The 20347-nt window shown below is 43.1% G+C and overlaps 1 protein-coding gene across 1 annotated transcript; it reads right to left on the bottom strand.

Moving 5' to 3' along the window:
- Positions 1 to 517: 517 nt before the first annotated feature.
- PLEKHA3 (pleckstrin homology domain containing A3) lies at positions 518 to 19812 on the bottom strand. The gene is made up of 8 exons (XM_038751760.1): positions 19321 to 19812; positions 11229 to 11345; positions 9687 to 9842; positions 8184 to 8320; positions 6875 to 7039; positions 5202 to 5245; positions 4380 to 4495; positions 518 to 1791 (listed from the first exon to the last, which is right to left on the bottom strand). Exons 1-8 carry the CDS (start codon positions 19358 to 19360, stop codon positions 1667 to 1669), a joined length of 900 nt encoding a protein of 299 aa, XP_038607688.1. The 5' UTR covers positions 19361 to 19812; the 3' UTR covers positions 518 to 1666.
- Positions 19813 to 20347: the final 535 nt, after the last annotated feature.

The following is a 20347-nucleotide window of genomic DNA, read 5'->3' on the forward strand; positions in this document are numbered from 1 at the left end:
GCTTGCTTTGCCATTTATACATTCTAGAAATACAAAAATAAGAATTTTTTGGTTTGACATCTCAGCTCAGTTTCCATTTTTCAACTGATTACCGGCATAAAGTGAACAGCTTCCCTGAGCATCTCTTTCCAGTCAAGGTAGGAAAGGAGATTTGTGGACAGAAAATTATTCCAGAGTATATGAACAAAAATTAGAAAGTACTTTTCAAAGTATTCTGGCTCTTGTAGTAAACAGTCACAGAGGTTCTTTATGTGCATTCTAAACCCAGGAAAGGGAAAGTATATACTCACATACAGAAAGCTAAATAAAATTTACTAGAAAAGAAATAGCCACGGGTGCACAGAAAAAAATTAAAGTGAAAATAACTATTCTATTCTTGGTTCTAAGAAAATTGAATATTAAACATTTATTTGGGAATTCCAAATAAAGGAAGCTTTAAATAAACAGCTTTAAATAAGTGTTGCGCATTGTTTGACATGCCAAGTGCAATATGGGAAAAATACAATGCTTTCTGAGATAAATTTAAAATGCAAAAAACACATTTATTAAACATGAGTAACTTATAAACAGCCAACCATTTTTTCTTTTTAAAAAAGTACTCCATGTTCAAGATCCCAAATAATAAGTGTCATCCTAAGATGAATTAATTAACAGAGCTTACAAGGCAAACACTGATAACCTGAACGACTGGTGTGAAGAGACTGCCAATAAAACGATATTGGTTTTCTAATTAAATAATGCCATTCTAAAGTGACATACAGCAGTCACAGTAACAAAAACTCCTTTAGTATAAATACTTCATAAATAAAAAATATCCACAGATATTCTATATAGATGCAAATATTAATGCCTTACAACAACAGCATAATGATCCACTTTCGAAACAAACACCAAAACCTGCCTCTGACAAAAGGCATTTCTATTTCCCTAGTTAGGTGAACAACTCACTGCGGTATTAAACTCTTTTGGATGCGACGACACTAAAACGTTTTGCCCAGGTTGAAGTCTGATGGATCATAATTTAGGACTAGTTAATACAAAGCAATATCTTTTTTAATGCAGAAGAAATAGATAAAAAGAATACTTGAGCCCAATATTTGGTATCAACAATTCAGTGTCAGCTGATCTTTCTTTAAAAAAATATTTGATATGTCCACGTAAGTTGGGCTAAAATAAGTAGATTAGACTATCCTGCCTTTTCTTTAAAGAACGGCCACATAACTGCCACCAAGCTGCTAATACAGTTTGGATAGTGACTAATCAGTCCACGGCACACATTACATATTTCACACTTCCACCAATCCAAAACCTTGATGAAAAGGTTTAGGTTTTATCATCTATGAGACAAAAATGACAACACCGTAAGTCCTTCCCGTTTTTTTTTTTTCAAAATACCTACATTGTCTTGAAGACGCCTAAATGTTACACAATCCATTTGTTCAAAGGAAAAGGATGCACATTCAGACCATGAAGTTATTAGGAAAATACTCTGGCAAATCAACTTTATAAAGATAAAATACACTTCAAAGGTTCTTTTTTACATTGTTCTATAAAGTGCAGAGAAATCCTTCTAAGTAAAGGGAAAAACTACCCCCCTCTAATGACAGTATAGTTACAGCAGCTTTTGCATAGCAATACTCAGAGAAAGTTGAACACTTGAGTTTCCTCAGGACGAGGACAGAAAAGGATTTTCCAATTCAGTTCTTTTCTTTGTCGCCGATCTGTTTTCTTCAGGAATTGTTGCTGATGTCAGATCTCCGTTGAGGGCATCTCTTGAACAGTGGATGGGTCCTGTTAAGAAATTTGATTAATAAATTAAACATACTGGGCACTGCCACCACCACTGGGGGAATTCAGACCATTTTCCGTCTGCAGTCGGAAACTGGCAGGGAAACCAAGGTGGATGACAAGGTTCAGTGACCTTCACACCTGACAAGACAAACACTCAGCCTGCCCTATTTCCCCGGCCTTTAGAATCCTCATTGGGTGAAGACCATTTTTAACCGAAGACGTTTGTCAGGAGAGGTGCAGACCATCCCCTCTGAGCACTTTTTAATGGACGTATTCTTTTAAATGATGGTATATTTTGTTGTTGAATTGTTAACTTATTTCCATTGTGCTTCCATTGCACTACTTTGTTCTGTATCTGTCCTCTCCACTTCGACCTTGAGTCCCCTGTAGGGCAGGGAACAGGTCTTAAATGATCTTTCTTTAAGCACTTGATACCCTCGGCCCTGTAGCACTTTAGTGCACATCTGAAATTTATTTACTAATATTAATATCTGTCTCTTCCTTTAGACTGTAAGCATGGTCATGGGTTCAAATCCCAGCTCCAACAACTGTCAGCTATGTGACTTTGGGCAAGTCAGTTAACTTCTCTGTGCCTCCGTTACTTCATCTGTAAAATGGGGATTAAGACTGTGAGCCCCACGTGGGACAACCTGATCACTTTGTATCCTCCCCAGCGCTTACACAGTAAGCGCTTAAAAAATGCCATCATCATTATTATTATTATTATGTTGTAGGTAGGAAAATTTGATTACCAAGTCTGTAGTGTACTCTCCCAAGCACTTAATACAGTGCTCTGCACACAGTAAGAGCTCAATAAATACCATGGATTGAGTCTTGTAACTACTTCAGTATTTAACTCAGAGGTTCTCACACGGTAAGAGTTAAATTATGGTTATAATAGCAGCTGTAATAATAATACTTAGAGAAGCAGCGTGGCCTAAAAAATAGAGCTTGGGCCTGGGAATCAGAAAGACCTGGGTTCGAATCCCAGCTCACTCACTTGTCTTGCTGTTTGACCTTGGGCAAGTCACTTCACTTCTCTGGCCCTCAGTCACCTCATTTGTAAAACAGGGATTGAGACCATGAGCCCACATGTGGGACATGGACTGTGTTCAACTTGACTGCTTTGTATCGACTCCAGAGCTTAAAACAGTGACTGGCATACAGTAAGTGCTTAACAAGTACCATTTTTTTTTAAAAAATGCTTACTTCCCTTCTTTCTCCAAGCCCTAAGGCTCTATGAACATGGGTGACTGAAGAGACAATAGTGCCATTTGGTAGCACCCTTAAAATCTGTGCAGCTAAGAATGCAGTGTTCACCCACAAAGCATAGGGAGTGAGAAATGTGCCCTGCTAAATTTGGATGCATTACTATCCATGGAAATATATGTAAATTATCCTTTAAACACTTGATATTCACCTCAACCTCAGCTCTAATCAATCAGTTATATTTAATGAGTGTTTTCTGTGTGCAGAGCATTGTACTAGGTACTTGGAAGAGCACAATGTACATATCATAATGTATTTTAATGTCTGTCTCCCCCTCTAGACTGCCAGCTATGTGCATCTAGCTTTACTTCTATTTATTCTGATGACCTGACACCTGTCCACATATTTTGTTTTGTTGTCTGTCTCCCCCTTCTAGACTGTGAGCCCGTTGTTGGGTAGGGACCGTCTCTATATATTGCCAACTTGTACTTCCCAAGCGCTTAGTACAGTGCTCTGCACAAAGTAAGTGCTCAATAAATATGATTGAATGAATGAATGAATAACACTGGCACACATAGTTGAAATCCCTCTGTCAGTAGCGTCACCTCTAAATACAAAGGACTTCTAGACGAAGACTGCTCTGGACTTCCGAATTTGATTCTACACCAAGGAGGCCTTTCATGTCTTCATCAGCCACAGACACCTTCAGTGAGAATCTGTAATAATCAATCCATCAATTGATGGGAAGCAGTATCACGCAGTGGATAGAGCACGGACTTGGGAGTCAGAAGGTCATGGGTTCTAATCCCAGCTCCGCCATTTGTTTGCTGTGTGACCCTGGGCATGTCACTTCACTTCTCTTTGCCTCAGTAACCTCTTCTGTAAAATGGGGATTGAGACTGTGAACCCCCATGTGGGATAGGGACTGTGTCCAACCGGATTTTACTCTATTTATTTATTTATTTTATTTGTACATGTTTATTCTATTCATTTTATTTTGTTAATATGTTTTGTTTTGTTCTCTGTCTCCCCCTTCTAGACTGTGAGCCCACTGTCAGGTAGGGACCATCTCTATATGTTGCCAACTTGTACTTCCCAAGCGCTTAGTACAGTGCTCTGCACACAGTAAGCGCTCAATAAATACGATTCAATGAATGAATGAATTTGCTTGTATCCATCCCAGGATTGAGTACAGTGCCTGGCACATAGGAAGCGCTTAACAAATGCCAAAATTATTATCAATTGCACTTACTGAGCTCTCACTGTGTGCAGAGCACACTCATAGGCACTTCGAAAAGTACAATAACAGAGTTGGTAGACATATTCCCTGCCCACAGTGATCAAATAGAAAGAGTATTAAAGACATCCATTTATCTTACTCTCAGGGTCTTCAAATGGGCTATCATTATAAGAGTCTGTATCTGAGTAGGCTCTTCTGTTTTGTTGGGATAGTCGATGAAATGAAGCAATCTGCTCTTTCATGGAGTGACTATTCCTGCAAAAGAAGTAAATGGTCATAGATGTAACAATCTGAAAGCTCTCTAGTCTTCTTAGAGTTTTACACATTATATGATTTGATTCTAACCTACAATAAAAGGAATGTTCTCTATATTTATTGGGCGATTTCTAAATTAGCTTCAAAATCAAGTGAAAGATTACTCATTTTCCAAGTGTACTTTCATCACGGATCAAAATATTCTTAGCCAAGAGTAATACAACTGAGTGCTATTAATAATATATCTGATAATTTCCTGAAAAAGTTCAGGGGTGGAATTGGAACAGTAGAGTTCTTCTGGAACATTACATCCATCCACTGCAGCCCAACTATCAAAACCAGCTCTTAAGAAAAGTGAATGAAACAATTTTCACATCAATTTGGGTTCAACTTTTTAAAATTATTTCCCAAGGGATTTCCCCTTAATTTCAGGTGACCGATGAGTTCTTTCCACTGTTTAACAACACTAGTCAAGATTCAAAAATCGTAAAAAGGAATTTTCATTTCCAAAAACTATGGCAAGCCAGGTCTTAATTTTGGTTAGCTGAAGTCGCAACCGAATCGCTACTAAAACTCAGTGGGTTTCTCAACATTTTAAAGATCTGGAAGCTAATCACTAGCCATGAGCCACACGCCACACTATCTTTACACCAAAGAAAAAACTACACATGAAAAAACTGTAAAGGGGAAAATATGGGAATTTTACCTCTCTGAACTGTACGAGCCAGGGTGGCTGATGGAACGCTTCATCTAAAAATTACAAGAAAGAAAATAAAAATGAAAATCAAAAGTTGCAAAGCAATTAACTGGCTTACTGAACAAAAAAAAATATCATTATCATCTCAAACTAGTCTTAAAGCCCCCCAAAAGAATTACTACTAAGTTTATTAATTCATAGCTGGAGGTTAGGATATATTTCCTTTCCAGATGCATGAAAATAACCTTCAGACCTTGATGGAAAATAAGCATATTTTTAAAAAAACAAATGCTGGAATCAGGTTGCCCTAAAGCACTGCCTATTTGCCTTAGCCTTCCCTTTTTAATTTTCCATATCAACCTGACAGTTACCTCTGATGGTTACCTCTATCACTTACGTATTTACATATACCCATCCCTAACACTTGCGTACATTCAACTGCACTCTTGCTTATTTTTCTCTCTCTACTCTTTGGAAATATCTACATTCCCATTTCCCCCACTGGACTGTAAATGCCTTGTAGGGAAGGAACACATCTGGGGCTTCAGTTGTCCTTCCCCAGATGCTTAGTACAGTGCACTGCTCTTTGAAGGTGCTCAATAAATACCATTACTTTTACCACTACTACTTTTGGAGCAGAGAAAGGGATATGTGTTTCCCCTACCAAGGCCCAAATCCATGGCCCCATTTTCTCCTATTTAGGGTTCCAAGCCAAAACCCCTCACCCTGAACCCCTAGCATATGGTTCCTCTAGAGAAGCAGCATGGCTTAGTGGAAAGAGCATGGGCCTAAGAGTCAGAGGTTGTGGGTTCTAATCCCGGCTCTGCCACATGTCTACTGTGTGATCCCCAACCTGATTGCCTTGTATCTACCCAGCGCTTAGAACAGTGCTTGGCACATAGTAAGCGTTTAACAAATACCACAATAATTATTATCTTATCTCTAATTTTAGTATCCCTCTCTCCTGCCAGATTGTCACCTTGAATGTGCCTATATCGACTGTTCCATTGTACTCGACTGTTCCATTGCACTCTCCCAAGATTTTAATACAGTGCTATGTATATAGTAAGCGCTGAAGAAATGCTATTGATTGACTGAGGGCAAGTATTATGTTCACTAATTCTACCGTACTCTCCCAAGTACTTCACAATGCTCTGTACACACAGCAGGTGCTCAATAAACGCCAACAGTGCCAGGCACCAATAGTTGATGAAAATAGTAATATTTTAACCAATTGTAGTTCAGAATGCCCAGCAAAGTGGCAGGAAAAGAAATATTTAACCGAATATTAATTAGAAGCTATTCCCTTAAAACAGTTAGTAACTAAAGTCTCACCCACAGTGGGATAGCAACTGAAGCGCTACAAGATATAATTCCACAAGGTATGCTTTATGCAAACACATCTATCTTGAGAAGATGAATTAATCAACCTTGCTAAGAAGTACTAGCTATCCACAGATTCTCAGAACACCACTGTCAATTGGTTCCCGCCCTAAACTGCTAAATTTCCCAGGTTGGAACTTTTAATACTTAGAAGAATGGAGAGTTAAAAATTCACTAGTCGGGCAATTTTTCCCTGCATGCTCCCCTGCTCTCAGAAACGGCTTTGCACAGAGTAAGCGCTTAATAAATGTCATTATTATAAAAAACATAACAGTCTCATTGTGGCAAAATTATCTAACCATTTGAACAGGTGACGGTGACACAGGAGACACTAAGGGATCTGGATGAGGCAGCTGAAACATCTCGGGTTTAAACTTGGCATTGGCTATCTTCACACATTCTTCAAGTGTCGTGATAAATGTATTACAAGTGGCGCTGAGCAAAGAAGAAGCTTCATTCATGTTCTGAAAACCAATACACACAGAGAGGCCATCACACAGCTGAACAAAAATGCAGATTAGAGAATCAACCCAATCCTCAGATAACTAAAACAAGGAGTTCTGTGTTTAAAAACTAGGTAAAATTCCCACAAGTTGCAGGAATTTTCCAGCTCATTGTGCATGGCTTGATAAAACTATGACATTTTATCTGGTATTCTGGCAGCAAATCTGTTGTTACACTAATGAATACACCAGATAAGGTAATCCAGTGATCTCATAGGTTCCACAAGACCAGTCATTAGGGACCAGATAGTTATAATAACAATAATTATTAACACTTACTATGTGCCGAGTGCTGTTCTAGACACTGGGGTAGATACACGATTACCAGGTTGGATGCAGTCCCTGTCCCACATTGGGTTCACAGTCTTAATCTCTATTCTACAGATGAGGGAACTGAGGGCCAGAGAAGTTAAGTGACTTGCCCAAGATCATACAGCAGACAAGAGGTGGAGCCAGGATTAGAACCCAGGTCTTTCTGACTCTCATGCTCTATCCACTTGACTATGCTGCTTCCCAGATACTGCATGTAAGCCGAGGGTAGAGTTGGGAAATGTTAATGTGGGGTCTCATTCTTTTCCCGGTCATCACAAATTTAGGGCAAGAGTGAAGAGAGTCAAAGAGCTGCACTAAAACCATGCTAACAGAGGTGATCAAGGTGAGAAAACAACGCAAGTAATCGTTTATCAGGAAAAAGAACACTTGTTTTAGTTTCAAGATCGAGACCTTTGGACCTGAATTCTGATCCTTCAAAACAATACTGTAACAAGATTTAGAAAACAGAAACAAACATTTGGTGAAGCTTAGGAATCTGCTAAGAGCAGGCGCACCAACACAATCAAAGCAAAGCTGAGAACTGCATAACCATCCAATCCGAATAATTCTGAATTAAAAACAAATTTTGCCCAACTAAATTACCTAGACTGACCACACTCGTAGCCCATCTATTTCATTTCTGCTCTGGAACCTGAGCTTAACTGAAAAGGCTTCCGGTCCCTTGAGTGTGGAACAGAATTTCAGTTCTTCCTCCCTGCTTTCTCCCTTACTGGGAGAAATGGACAGTGAATTCAAACGTTTATCAGACACAAAGTGTTTTGTTCAACATTACCTCTATGCTGGGTGACGAATGATTCTCCTCGTGATGAACAAATTCTTGTATTGTATGAACCTGCTGCATTAAAAGGTCACAGTAAAGACGCAGTTCAGACATTTTGGTTTTTAGAGATTCATTGGTTTCACTTATTTCTGAAAGAAAACATTGACATGAACATGTATATTACAGCTTGCTCTTCCTTCCAAAGTCTAGCAAGAGAGGGCTAGAGCTACAGCATTTGGGTGGGGAGACATGGGGACTGCAGAACCAAAAGGAGGTTTAGAGAGGGTTTAGCAGATTGCTGGCTCTTCTTGGATCCAAAATGTGGCTCTTGAGCATTTAAAACCAGCGCCCAGGGCCTCAGGATAAGAGGGGTGCCTCCTGACAAGGACCCCCAAATGCACAGCGCGCTGCTACTTCTCCATCTCCACCTCCCTAATAATAATGATTGTGGCATTTGCTAAGAGTTTACTCTGTGCCAGGCACTGTACTAAACGCTGGGATAGATGCAAGGTGATTGGGTTGGACGCGGTCCCTGTCCCACATAGGGCTCACAGTCTTAATCCCCATTTTCTGGATAAGGTAACCGAGGGACTCAGAAGTGAAGTGATTTGCCCAAGGTCACACGGCAGAGCCGGCTTTAGAACCCAGGTCCTCTGACTCCCCGAGGCAGAGAGCAGATGGCCTACCTCTGAGGCCCCTAGGGTTATCAAGAAGGCCCCGAAAGAAGGCGAGAAGAACGCCGCTCAGGCGGGGGCCCGTTCTGTCCGGGGAGGGAGTTCTGGTGTCCTTCATGGAGGAGGCGAATCCCCACCCACCCTGGAAGCTCCCATGGGAGCCAGGAGCGAGGGGAAAAGAGGAAGGTGGGGGGCTGCAGGGGGGAGCAGCTCTTGCACACCGGGAAGCCCCTTCCCGATCCCACACGGCAGTAGCACAGCCAAAACCTGAGGCTCGCCTCAAGGCCAGGGAGGAGACAGCTTTCATCTACTTAGTTACTTAGCCATTTACATCATTTAACCAAACTCTAACCTAAATCTCTCACAGTATTATCGAAATCCGTTTCTTCTTGTCCCGTCCTAATGGAAACGGGCACCATCTAGCCTTTCCCTTGGCTACTCCATTTCGGGTAGTCAGTCAAGCCTCAATTATCTCCTTCCCAGGTTAAAGAGGTGTCATAACATCAGAAGAAGTCATTTATTTTCTTCATATCGTGCCTGTAAAAAGTAATAATAATAATAATAATGATGGCATTTATTAAGCGCTTACTATGTGCAAAGCACTGTTCTAAGCGCTGGGGAGTTTACAAGGTTATCAGGTTGTCCCATGGGGGGCTCAGAGTCTTAATCCCCATTTTACAGATGAGGTAACTGGGGCACAGAGAAGTTAAGTGACTTGCCCAAAGTCACACAGCTGACAATTGGCGGGGGCCGGGATTTGAACCCAGGACTTCCGACTCTAAAGCCTGTGCTCTTTCCAATGAGCCACACTGCTTCAAAAGCTAGCCTCGGTTATAAATACCTTTCTCCTTTTTTGTTCTGGTGTCAGTCAGACAGGCTTTTGAGCTGCCCAGGGCTACCAGCCACCTCTGTCTTTCAGCCGCATTAACTGCTTTCATATAGAAATGCTGTTCCCCTGGAATTATTAACTCCATTCTCGTGTTGTCCGTGGGGTGAACTGCAATGAATGAAAGAGACAGAAAGAGGGTGAACTGCAATGAATGAAAGAGACAGAAAGAGCGTCAGCGAGTAGAGCCAAAATCGTAAAAAAAAAGAGTTCAGATAAATCATTTGCAGAGAATCAAATCACTGTTACCAGATTCAAGCAATCCACCAATCGTATTTATTTTGTATATGTATCGTACATGTATTTATTAATAAATATTCATTTAATAATCCATCGGTCGTATTTATTGAGCACTTACTGTATGCGGAGCACCGTACTAAGCGCTTAGGAGAGTACTTTGCAACATTATAACAGACGCAGTCCCTGCCAAAGTGAGCTTACAGTCCAGAGATGAGCTTACAGTGAGCCCGTATTGGGTAGGGACTGTCTCTATATGGTGCTGACTTGTACTTCCCAAGCGCTTAGTACAGTACTCTGCACACAGTAAGCGCTCAATAAATACGATTGAATGAATGATTCGACAAGAGATCGTATCTGCACTTCTACAGTCTCCCTGTGACTCAAGAGGGAAGCGACTCACTAGAGAGCCCAATGTGCTTTGCCAAGGCACTTCCCCTCTCCCGTACCTGGACCGCCCCTCATCCTTCCCCAACCCTCCAAAATTTGTGGTGAAAGAGGGAGAGAAAAAAGAGAAAGTAGCGCTGAGTGGAGGCAGATAGGATGCATGGAGAAAAGATGGGCGTCCTTCCCTCCTAACCTACCCCTGGCCACTCTGGATCCACAGCTAATGGCTCGTGGAGGGCAATGAGTCAAATGGCTCTTAGATCAACCCCTAATTGATTCTGAAATTTTGGCAGCCAACGACTGGCAAATGGCATTGGTAGTTTAGAGAACTAACAACAGTTGGGAAAAGTGGGCTTTGTCCATGCCTGTGCTATATCAGCTTGCTAGTCTGACTTCAGAATAATATTTATTTTGATTTCTCAGAAAGTCAGGGTGCACAGACATCTTCATGTCCACACTAGCCTAAACTGCAGCCATTGTAATAGAGATAAATTACTTCTAAGGAACATACCACATCACACAGCTTCAAAACCAGGACTAGTTCCAAAATTACAATGGAGGCAAGGGCATGCATAGGCAGGATAGAGAGTCCTGCACTGATATTCAGTAAAGAAGCAAGGGAAAGTTGGAATTTGTTTTTTGTCCTTCTCCTATGCATTTCTCCGGTCTCCTGCTCTCGCTCTCCAGCTCTTCCCCAGTTATCACCTTATACCGAACTCTATTAACCTCCAACCTCTGTCAGTTGCTACAAAAATGGGTGAAAAATGAAAATGATTTTTTTCTTCTTACCATTTTACATTTCCATATGCCCAGGTCGGCCCTTCCCTCCCTTTGGTTATTTAAAATGCCAATACCATAAAATATTAGTTTTACCTTTAATTTCACAAACTGCCATCTTTATGCTTCCTTTGCTGCCTTTGCACACATCATCCTGGGAATCGTAGTAGGAAAGTATCCCGTTATCCAAAACGAACCAGCGAGGCTGCCAACCTAGAGAGATAATGAATGGCGGAAACGTAAGGGCATAGTCATTTTGATTTCAGAGAGAACTTCAGGCAACTTAACATTACACCTTAAATGGAACCTGCATTATGAAATAAAGACACTTGAGGTTAAAATTATCCATGTGCAAGCCCTAGAGGGAGGATGAATTGGAAAAGTAGTAAGTTTAGTTTGGAATAAATTTATTTTTAGTTTCTTCTTTTGAGGGGAGGGAGGGAGGAGGATATTTAAAATTAAAGAGTCCTTATTTTGAAAGCATGTAGTTAATTCCCTCAATCTTCTTCACCATTAATGAATATCTAACAAATAAACAATTTAACTGATTCTGAAAAAGGGTGACAGAAAAATGAAAGCTGCCCCGAATGTTCACTCTAAGTAGAATCGTGAATCCTGCACTGAACTGGATTGCTTCAACTAAACCCCAATCTAAGGCTAAGAGCTTTAAGGGGAATCAATCAGTCACATTTACTGAGTGCTTACGACTGCTTACTGTATAATAATGATGGCATTTGTTAAGCGCTTACTATGTGCAAAGCACTGTTCTAAGCGCTGGATGCAGAACACCTTATTAAGTGCATGGGAGAGTGCAATAAAACCAGCTGATTCCCAAGCAAATCAGGAATGCAATGGTTGAAAAGATGCTCAACTAGTTCTATTGGGCTTGATGCTGGATATAGCCAAAATCCACTCAGCTACCTTCCCCTACTCCCAATAATAGCTGTGGTATTTGTTAAGTGTTTACTTTGTGCCAAGCACTTTAGCTAACTACTGGGATAGGTCGGACACAATCCTAACTTACAGGGAGAAAAGGTATTTTTATCCATGTGCAGATTAAGAAATAAACTCAGAGATGTTAAGAGACTTGCCCAAAGTCACACAGCAGGCAATCGGTAGAGCCAGAATTAGAATCCAGGTCCTCCGATTCCCAAGGCTGTGTTCCTTCCACTAGGCCATGCTGCTTCTCATCCCAAAGGAGTTATTAATTGTGTGGGGGAACTCTAAATGGGGAGAAGTTGGAATGGGGGTGAGAAGTTGGGGAGGGAGGAAGGAGTGGTGGAACAGGAAAAGTAAACTTGTACTTCCCAAGCGCCAACGTGTACTTCCCAAGCGCTTAGTACAGTGTTCTGCACACAGTAAGCGCTCAATAAATACAATTGAATGAATGAATGAATGAAAGTCTCCAAACTGGGGTAATTCACCACCCACCGATCCCGGCTCTGCCAACTGTCTGCTGTGAGACTTGGGCAAGTCATTTCACTTCCCCGTCCCTCAGTTACCTCATCTGTAAAAAGGAGATTGCATCCATGTAGGACCTGGATTCTAATCCCGGCTCCACCACTTGTCTCCACCACTTGTCGTAATCAATAAATACGATTGACTGTCTGCTGTGTGTGACCTTGGGCAAGTCACAACTTCTCTGAGCCTCAATTACCTCATCTGTAAAATGGGGACTGTTAGACCCAGGTGGGACAAGAATGCCCCACACAATCTCATGGATTTACAGCCATGTACACTATAAGAAATAGTTTGAGTTATCTAAGTTCCTGCTAGTGATTCACATCAGTTTGAACAAATGATACGCATGCCAGATGGTGGAAAAAGAAACTGACTCAAATAGATCAGGTTTCAAAAAAAAAAACTTTCCACGTTGCAAGATAATACCTAATTTAAATACTGCGGAATGTCTGACTAAAGCACTAAAGCATTTATAGTTGAGAGCTCAAACCCACAGCCTCAAAGTCAGATTAAACCGGAAAAATTGGCACCAAGATCATCCTTTTTCCTGAGTTTTAAAGTGTATCAGTTACATTGCAAAAGTGGTTCCTATAGGGAAGGAGTATGGCATTGTGGATAGAGCATGGGCTTGGGAGCCAGAAGGATCTGGGTTCTAATTCTGGCTATGCCACTAGTCTGCTGTGTGACCTTAGGCAAGTCACTTGACTGTTCTGTGCCTCAGTTGCCTCATCTGTAAAATTGGGAATAAGCCTGTGAACCCTATATGGGAAAGGGACAGTGTCCAGCCTGATTTGTTTCCACCCCAACGCTTGGTAGAGTGCCTGGCACATAGTAAGCGCTTAAGAAATACCATAATTATTATTACATTTATATCAGCCACTTCCGATAGTTCATATTCATCCGCTAGAAAGTCTTTTAAGCCACAGCTACGCTAGGAAGAAGTAAACACTTGTTTAAGATCATTTCCACTGCACACATATGTGGCACAAAGAAAGTGGCTCCCATTTTTGAGATGTTCTGAATTGTAATAAGAATAATAATAATAATGATGGCATTTATTAAGCGCTTACTATGTGCCAAGCACTGTTCTAAGCACTGAAGAGGTTACAAAGTGATCAGGTTGTCCCACGGAGGGCTCACAGTGTTAATCCCCATTTTACAGATGAGGGAACTGAGGCCCAGAGAAGGTAAGTGACTTGTCCAAAGTCACACAGCAGACAATTAGTGGAGCCAGAATCTGAACCCCTGGATCTCTGACTCCAAAGCCCAGGCTCTTTCCACTGAGCCACGCTGCTTCTCAATAAAAGTCACTATTGTTTGAGTAAGATCCTCCATTCTTAAGCAAAACTGACCAACTTGCACTAGATTATTTTTAATCATGAATTATTTCCTTGAGGCGAACGTGCCAACAGGATATAGTCACATCTTGTAAATTCAATACTGTACCAAACAATGACATTTTAAAAATGAAGAAACCCAGCACTACAAATGCAATATTTTTTTTATTTCACGTGCAACTGTTCCTTTTTTTTAATGGCATTTGTTAAGTGCTTTCTTTGTGCCAGGCACCGTACTAAGCACCAGGGTAGACACAAAGCTAATCAGGTTGGACACAGTCCCTGTCCCCCATGGGGCTCACTGTCTTAGACCCCATTATACAGATGAGAAAACTGAGGACCAGAGATGTAAAGTGACTTGCCCAAAGTCACACAGCAGACAAGTGGTGGAGCCAGCATTAGAACCCAAGTTCTTCTGATTCCCAGGCCTGCGCTGAATCCACTATGCCCTGCTGCTTCTCGAAGAGAAGCTCAAAGCTCCTAAAAATTAAGCTTTAAAAAGGTCTGTAAAATAAAATCACTTGCTACAAAGTGTTAAGAAAAGTATCTTAGTTGCAAAATGGGCCTATTTAATTCATTCAGGCTAAAAATATTCACCACAAACGTTACTCTGGTTGAGTAACGTGACAAAGTATTTTTTAAGCTGATAGTTCACCATGGTACATATTTATTACTCTATTTATTTATTTTACTTGTACATATCTATTCTATTTATTTTATTTTGTTAGTATGTTTGGTTTTGTTCTCTGTCTCCCCCTTCTAGACTGTGAGCCCACTGTTGGGTAGGGACTGTCTCTATATGTTGCCAACTTGTACTTCCCAAGCGCTTAGTACAGTGCTCTGCACACAGTAAGCGCTCAATAAAGACGATTGATTGATTGATTGATTGGAGACAAAGAGTTACTTGTCTTAAAACCCGTGACAGTTTTATACACAAACAGGAAACACCACGAAAATCGGTCAGGTCATCCAAATGAAAACAAAAAACCAAGTGGTGGAAAAATAATAAAAATATCAACAATTGCCTCTTTTCCTCTTCTCCCCTTTCCTTCTGCGTCACCCTTGCTCTTGAATTTACACCATTTATTCACCCCTCCTTCAGCCGCAGGGCACTTATGTGCTTATCTGTAATTTCTTTATTAACATTAATATCTGTTCCTCCCTCTAGATTGTAAGCTCACAGAGGCCAGGAACATGTCTACCAATTCTGTTATATTGTAGTCTCCCAAGCACTTAGAACAGCGCACTGCACAAAGTAAGCATTCAATAAATACCACTGATTAATAATAATTGTGGTATTTTGGAATTGCTTCCTATGTGCCAAGACAAACGTTACGGTACATTGGCCCACTGTTGGGTAGGGACTGTCTCTATATGTTGCCAATTTGTACTTCCCAAGCGCTTAGTACAGTGCTCTGCACACAGTAAGCGCTCAATAAATATGATTGATGATGATTAAATATAAGCAGATCAGACACAGTTTCTCTCCCACACGGGAGGGAGAACAGGCGTCTTCTCCATGAGACCGTTAACTCCTTATATGCGGGGACCATGTCTACCAACTCTGTCATTGTGTACTCTCCCAAGCGCTCAGTACAGCGTTCTGCACACGGTAAGTGCTCAATAAACACAAGTGATTGATCCCCATTTTATAGATGACGAAACTGTGCTCATATAAGTGACTTGCCCAAGGGGCGCAGGACGGCCGAGTCAGAAGATCCAGTCCCCGTCATTCATTCAGTGGTTTTCTATTGAGCCACTAAATAAATTAATAAACTTATTTATTTCTAGACTGCGAGCCCGCTGTTGGGTAGGGACCATCTTGTACATATCTATGCTATTTATTTTATTTTGTTAATATGTTTGGTTTTGTTCTCCGTCTCCCCCTTCTAGACTGTGAGCCCACTGTTGGGTAGGGACCGCCTCTATATGTTGCCAACTTGGACTTCCCAAGCGCTTAGTACAGTGCTCTGCACACAGTAAGCGCTCAATAAATACGATTGATTGATTGATTGATCAATTGATCAGTGGCATTTTTGGAGTGCTTACTGTGCAGAATACTGTTCTAATCATTTGGGAGGGAACAATATAGATGGTGGATACAGCTGGCATGCGGTGGAAGTCAGGATTAGAACCCAGGATTTCTAACCCCTAGGCCCTTGCTCTTTCTACTAGGCTTTGTTGCCTCCCAAGCAGAAAACAACAACAAAAAAGAAAAACAACGGAGGGTTGTAAAATTTACCGTTTTTGGAGACGCAGCGTGGCCTAAATGGAGAGAGCGCAGGTTGGGAGCTGGAAGACTTGGGTTCTAATGATGCTTCCACCACCACGTACTTGCTGTGTGACCTTGAACAAGTCACTTAACTTTTCTGTGTCTCAGTTCCCCCAGTTGCAAAGAAATGGATTCAATACTTGTCCTCCCTCCTATTTAGACTGTGGGATCTGATTACCTTGTATCTACCCCAGCGCTTAGTACGGTGCTTAGCAGCCCACTGTTGGGTAGGGACTGTCTCTATATGTTGCCAATTTGTACTTCCCAAGCGCTTAGTACAGTGCTCTGTACATAGTAAGCGCTCAATAAATACGATTGATGATGATTAAGCGCTTGGCACACAGGAAGCCCGTAACAAACACCCCAATTAATTTTCTTCCTGGAAAAGGTTGAAGGGGTTTGGTGCCGCAGACAGAACATGGACAGAAGCAGCACGGCGCAAGGGCTACAGCCCTGGGAGTCGGAAGGTCACAGGTTCGAATCCGGACTTTGCCCCTTGTCTGCTGTGTGACCCTGGGCAAGTCACTTCTCTGGGCCTCAGTGACCTCACCTGCCAAATGGGGATCAGACTGGGAGCCGCATGTGGGACCTGATTTGCTTGGACCCACCCCAGCACTTAGTACAGTGCTCTGCATCATCATCATCATCATCATCAATCGTATTTATTGAGCGCTTACTAAGTGCAGAGCACTGGACTAAGCGCTTGGGAAGTACAAATTGGCAACACACAGAGACAGTCCCTACCCAACAGTGGGCTCACGGTCTAAAAGGGGGAGACAGAGAACAAGACCAAACATACTAACAAAATAAAATAAATAATATTAAAATATTAATTTTACTAAATTAAAATTAAAATAAATAAAATAAACTCTGCACACAGTAAGCACTCAATAAATATGATTGAATGAATGAATGGTAAGCACTTGAGGTAAAAAAGCGCTTAAGCACGGCCTAACGGCAAGAGCCCGGGCTTGGGAGACGGAGGACGTGGGTTCTAATCCCGGCTCCGCCACTTTTATGCTGTGTGACCTTGGGCAAGTCGCTTAACTCCTCTGTGCCTCAGCTACCTCATCTGTCAAACGGCAATTCATTCATTCATTCAATCAATCGTATTTATTGAGCGCTTACTGTGTACAGAGCACTGTACTAAGCGCTCGGGAAGTACAAGGAAGACTGTGAGCCCCGCCTGATTACCTGTATCTACCCCAGCACTTAGAACAGTGCTTGGCACACAGTAAGCGCTTAACAAATACCATTATTATTCATTCATTCATTCTTTTAGACTGTGAGCCCACTGTTGTGTAGGGACTGTCTCTATATGTTGCCAACTTGTACTTCCCAAGCGCTTAGTACAGTGCTCTGCACACAGTAAGCGCTCAATAAATACAACTGATTGATTGATTCATTCATTCAATCGCATTTACTAAGCACTAACTTTGCGCAGAGCACTGCACTATTATTATTAAATACCACGACTATGGTCATTATTATCCACGCAAGCACTTAGTACAGTGCCTAACACCTAGTAAGTGCTTGGCAAATACCATAATTGTTGTTATGATGATTAGCAGCGTGGCTCAGTGGAAAGAGCCCGGGCTTTGGAGTCAGAGGTCACGGGTTCAAATCCCGGCTCTGCCAGTTGTCAGCTGTGTGACTCTGGGCAAGTCACTTCACTTCTCTGGGCCTCTTACCTCATCTGTAAATGGGGATAAAGACTGTGAGCCCCCCGTGGGACAACCTGATCACCTTGTAACCTCCCCAGTGCTTAGAACAGGGCTTTGCACATAGTAAGCGCTTAATAAATGTTATTATTATTATTATTATTATTATTATTATTATTGAAGGGCTGGAATCCCGGGTCCCCTGGTCCTGCCGTGGAGCCTGATTGGGGGGAAGTGGGGCGACCAAAGAAATTTGCAAGGCCCAAAATCTGGTTCTGGCAGGTCCCCCGATCCCGCGACCCCCCAAATCCTGGAGGAAGCCCCCGGCCCCACTCCGGGAGGAGCAAGCACTTAAGAAATAAGCACTTAAGCATGACCTAGTGGAAAGAGCACGAGCTTGGGAGTCAGAAGTCATCATCAATCATCATCACCAATCGTATTTATTGAGCGCTTACTATGTGCAGAGCACTGTACTAAGCGCTTGGGAAGTAGACTTTTAGACTGTGAGCCCACTGGTGGGTAGGGACTGTCTCTATATGTTGCCAATTTGTACTTCCCAAGCGCTTAGCACAGTGCTCTGCACATAGTAAGCGCTCAATAAACACGATTGATGATGATGATGAAGTACAAATTGGCAACATATAGAGACAGTCCCTACCCAACAGTGGGCTCACAGTCTAAAAGGGGGAGACAGAGAACAGAACCAAACATACTAACAAAATAAAATAAATAGAATAGATATGTACAAATAAAATAGAGTAATAAATATGTACAAACATATATACAGTCATGGGTTCCAATCCCAGCTCCGCCACTTGCCTGCTGTGTGGCCTCGGGCAAGCCGCTTCACCTCTCTGGGCCTCAGTTCCCTCATCTGTCAAATGGGGGATGAAGACTGGGAGCCCCACGTGGGCCCACCTGATGACCTTGTGTCTCTCCCTGCGCTTACAACAGTGCTTGGCACCAAATGCGCACTTAACAAATACCACCATGATTATTATTATGATGACTAGAACAGTGCTCCAGTGCTTGGCACATAGTAAGCGCTTAACAAATACCACCATCATTATTATTATTATTATTATTAGGACGGTGTTCCAGTGCTTAGAACAGTGCTTGGCACAGAATAAGCGCTTAACAAATGCCATTACTAATGTTAGCCCCACGTGGGCCCACCTGATGACCTTGTATCTCTCCCAGAGCTTAGAACAGTGCTTGGCACATAGTAAGCGCTTAACAAATGCCACCATCATCAATATTATTATTATTAGGACGGTGTTCCAGTGCTTAGAACAGTGCTTGGCACAGAATAAGCGCTTAACAAATGCCATTACTAATGGTAGCCCCACGTGGGCCCACCTGATGACCTTGTATGTCTCCCAGAGCTTGGAACAGTGCTTGGCACATAGTAAGTGCTTAACAAATGCCATCATTATTGTTATTATCATTATTATTACCGGTCAGGTAATTGGTCCACTTGTCCAGGGAGCCCTCCATGCTTCACAGCCCGGCGCCGCGCATCCTTCCTCCCTCCCTCCCGGCGGGGCGGGCGACGGATGTGCTGATGGCCACTGCCCCAGGGGTGCTGGGGGCTGGCAGGGGGTTGGCAGAAGGCTGGCAGGGGGGTAGCAGGAGTTGGCAGAGGGCTGGCAGAGGGGTGGCAGGGGGTGGCAGAAGGTTGTCAAGGGATGGCAGAAGTTGGCAAGGGATGGCAGGCGGGTGACAGGGGCTGGCAGGGGTTGGCAAGGGGCTAGCAGGGGTGTGGCAGGGGCTGGCAGAGGGTGAAAGAAGGCTGGGAAAGAGTGGCAGGGGGATGGCAGAGGGCTGGCAGGGGCTGGCAGAGGGTGGTAGAAGGCTGGAAAAGAGTGGCAGGGACTGGCAGAAGGCTGGCAAAGAGTGGCAGGGGGATGGCAGAGGGTGGTAGGAGGCTGGTAAAGATGGCAGGGGGATGGCAGAGGGTGGTAGGAGGCTGGCAAAGAGTGGCAGGGGGTGGCAGAGGGTGGCAAAGAGTGGAAGGGGGCTGGCAGGGGTGTGGCAGAGGGTGACAGAAGGCTGGCAGAGGGTGGCAGGGGGTGGTAGAAGGCTGGCAAAGAGTGGCAGGGGCTGGCAGAAGGCTGGCAAAGAGTGGCAGGGGGCTGGCAGAGGGTGGTAGGGGGCTGGCAAAGAGTGGCACGGGGTGGCAGGCTGGCAAAGAGTGGCAGAGGGTGACAGAAGGCTGGCAAAGAGTGGCAGGGGGATGGCAGAGGGCTGGCAAGGGATGGCAGAGGGGTGGCAGGGGCTGGCAGAGGGTGGCAGAAGGCTGGCAAAGAGTGGCAGGGGGATGGCAGAGGGCTGGCAAGGGATGGCAGAGGGGTAACAGGGGCTGGCAGAGGGTGGCAGAAGGCCGGCAAAGAGTGGCAGGGGGCTGGCAGGGGCTGGCAGAGGGGGGCAGAAGGCTGGCAAAGAGTGTCAGGGGGCTGGCGGGGGGGGGGGCAGAAGGCTGGC

The sequence above is a fragment of the Tachyglossus aculeatus genome, chromosome 9 (assembly GCF_015852505.1).
Source record: "Tachyglossus aculeatus isolate mTacAcu1 chromosome 9, mTacAcu1.pri, whole genome shotgun sequence".
Classification (NCBI taxonomy): Eukaryota; Metazoa; Chordata; class Mammalia; order Monotremata; family Tachyglossidae; genus Tachyglossus; species Tachyglossus aculeatus.

Excerpts from the sequence above, each read along its gene's own strand:
- PLEKHA3 (XM_038751760.1), bottom strand. The coding sequence starts at position 19,360 with ATGGAGGGCTCCCTGGACAAGTGGACCAATTACCTGACCG. Across the intron at positions 5,246-6,874 it reads CACCGTCACCTGTTCAAATG|ATGAAGCGTTCCATCAGCCA; the intron begins GTTAGATAATTT and ends TGTAATTTTTAG. Across the intron at positions 4,496-5,201 it reads GGCTCGTACAGTTCAGAGAG|GAATAGTCACTCCATGAAAG; the intron begins GTAAAATTCCCA and ends CTTCTTTTGCAG.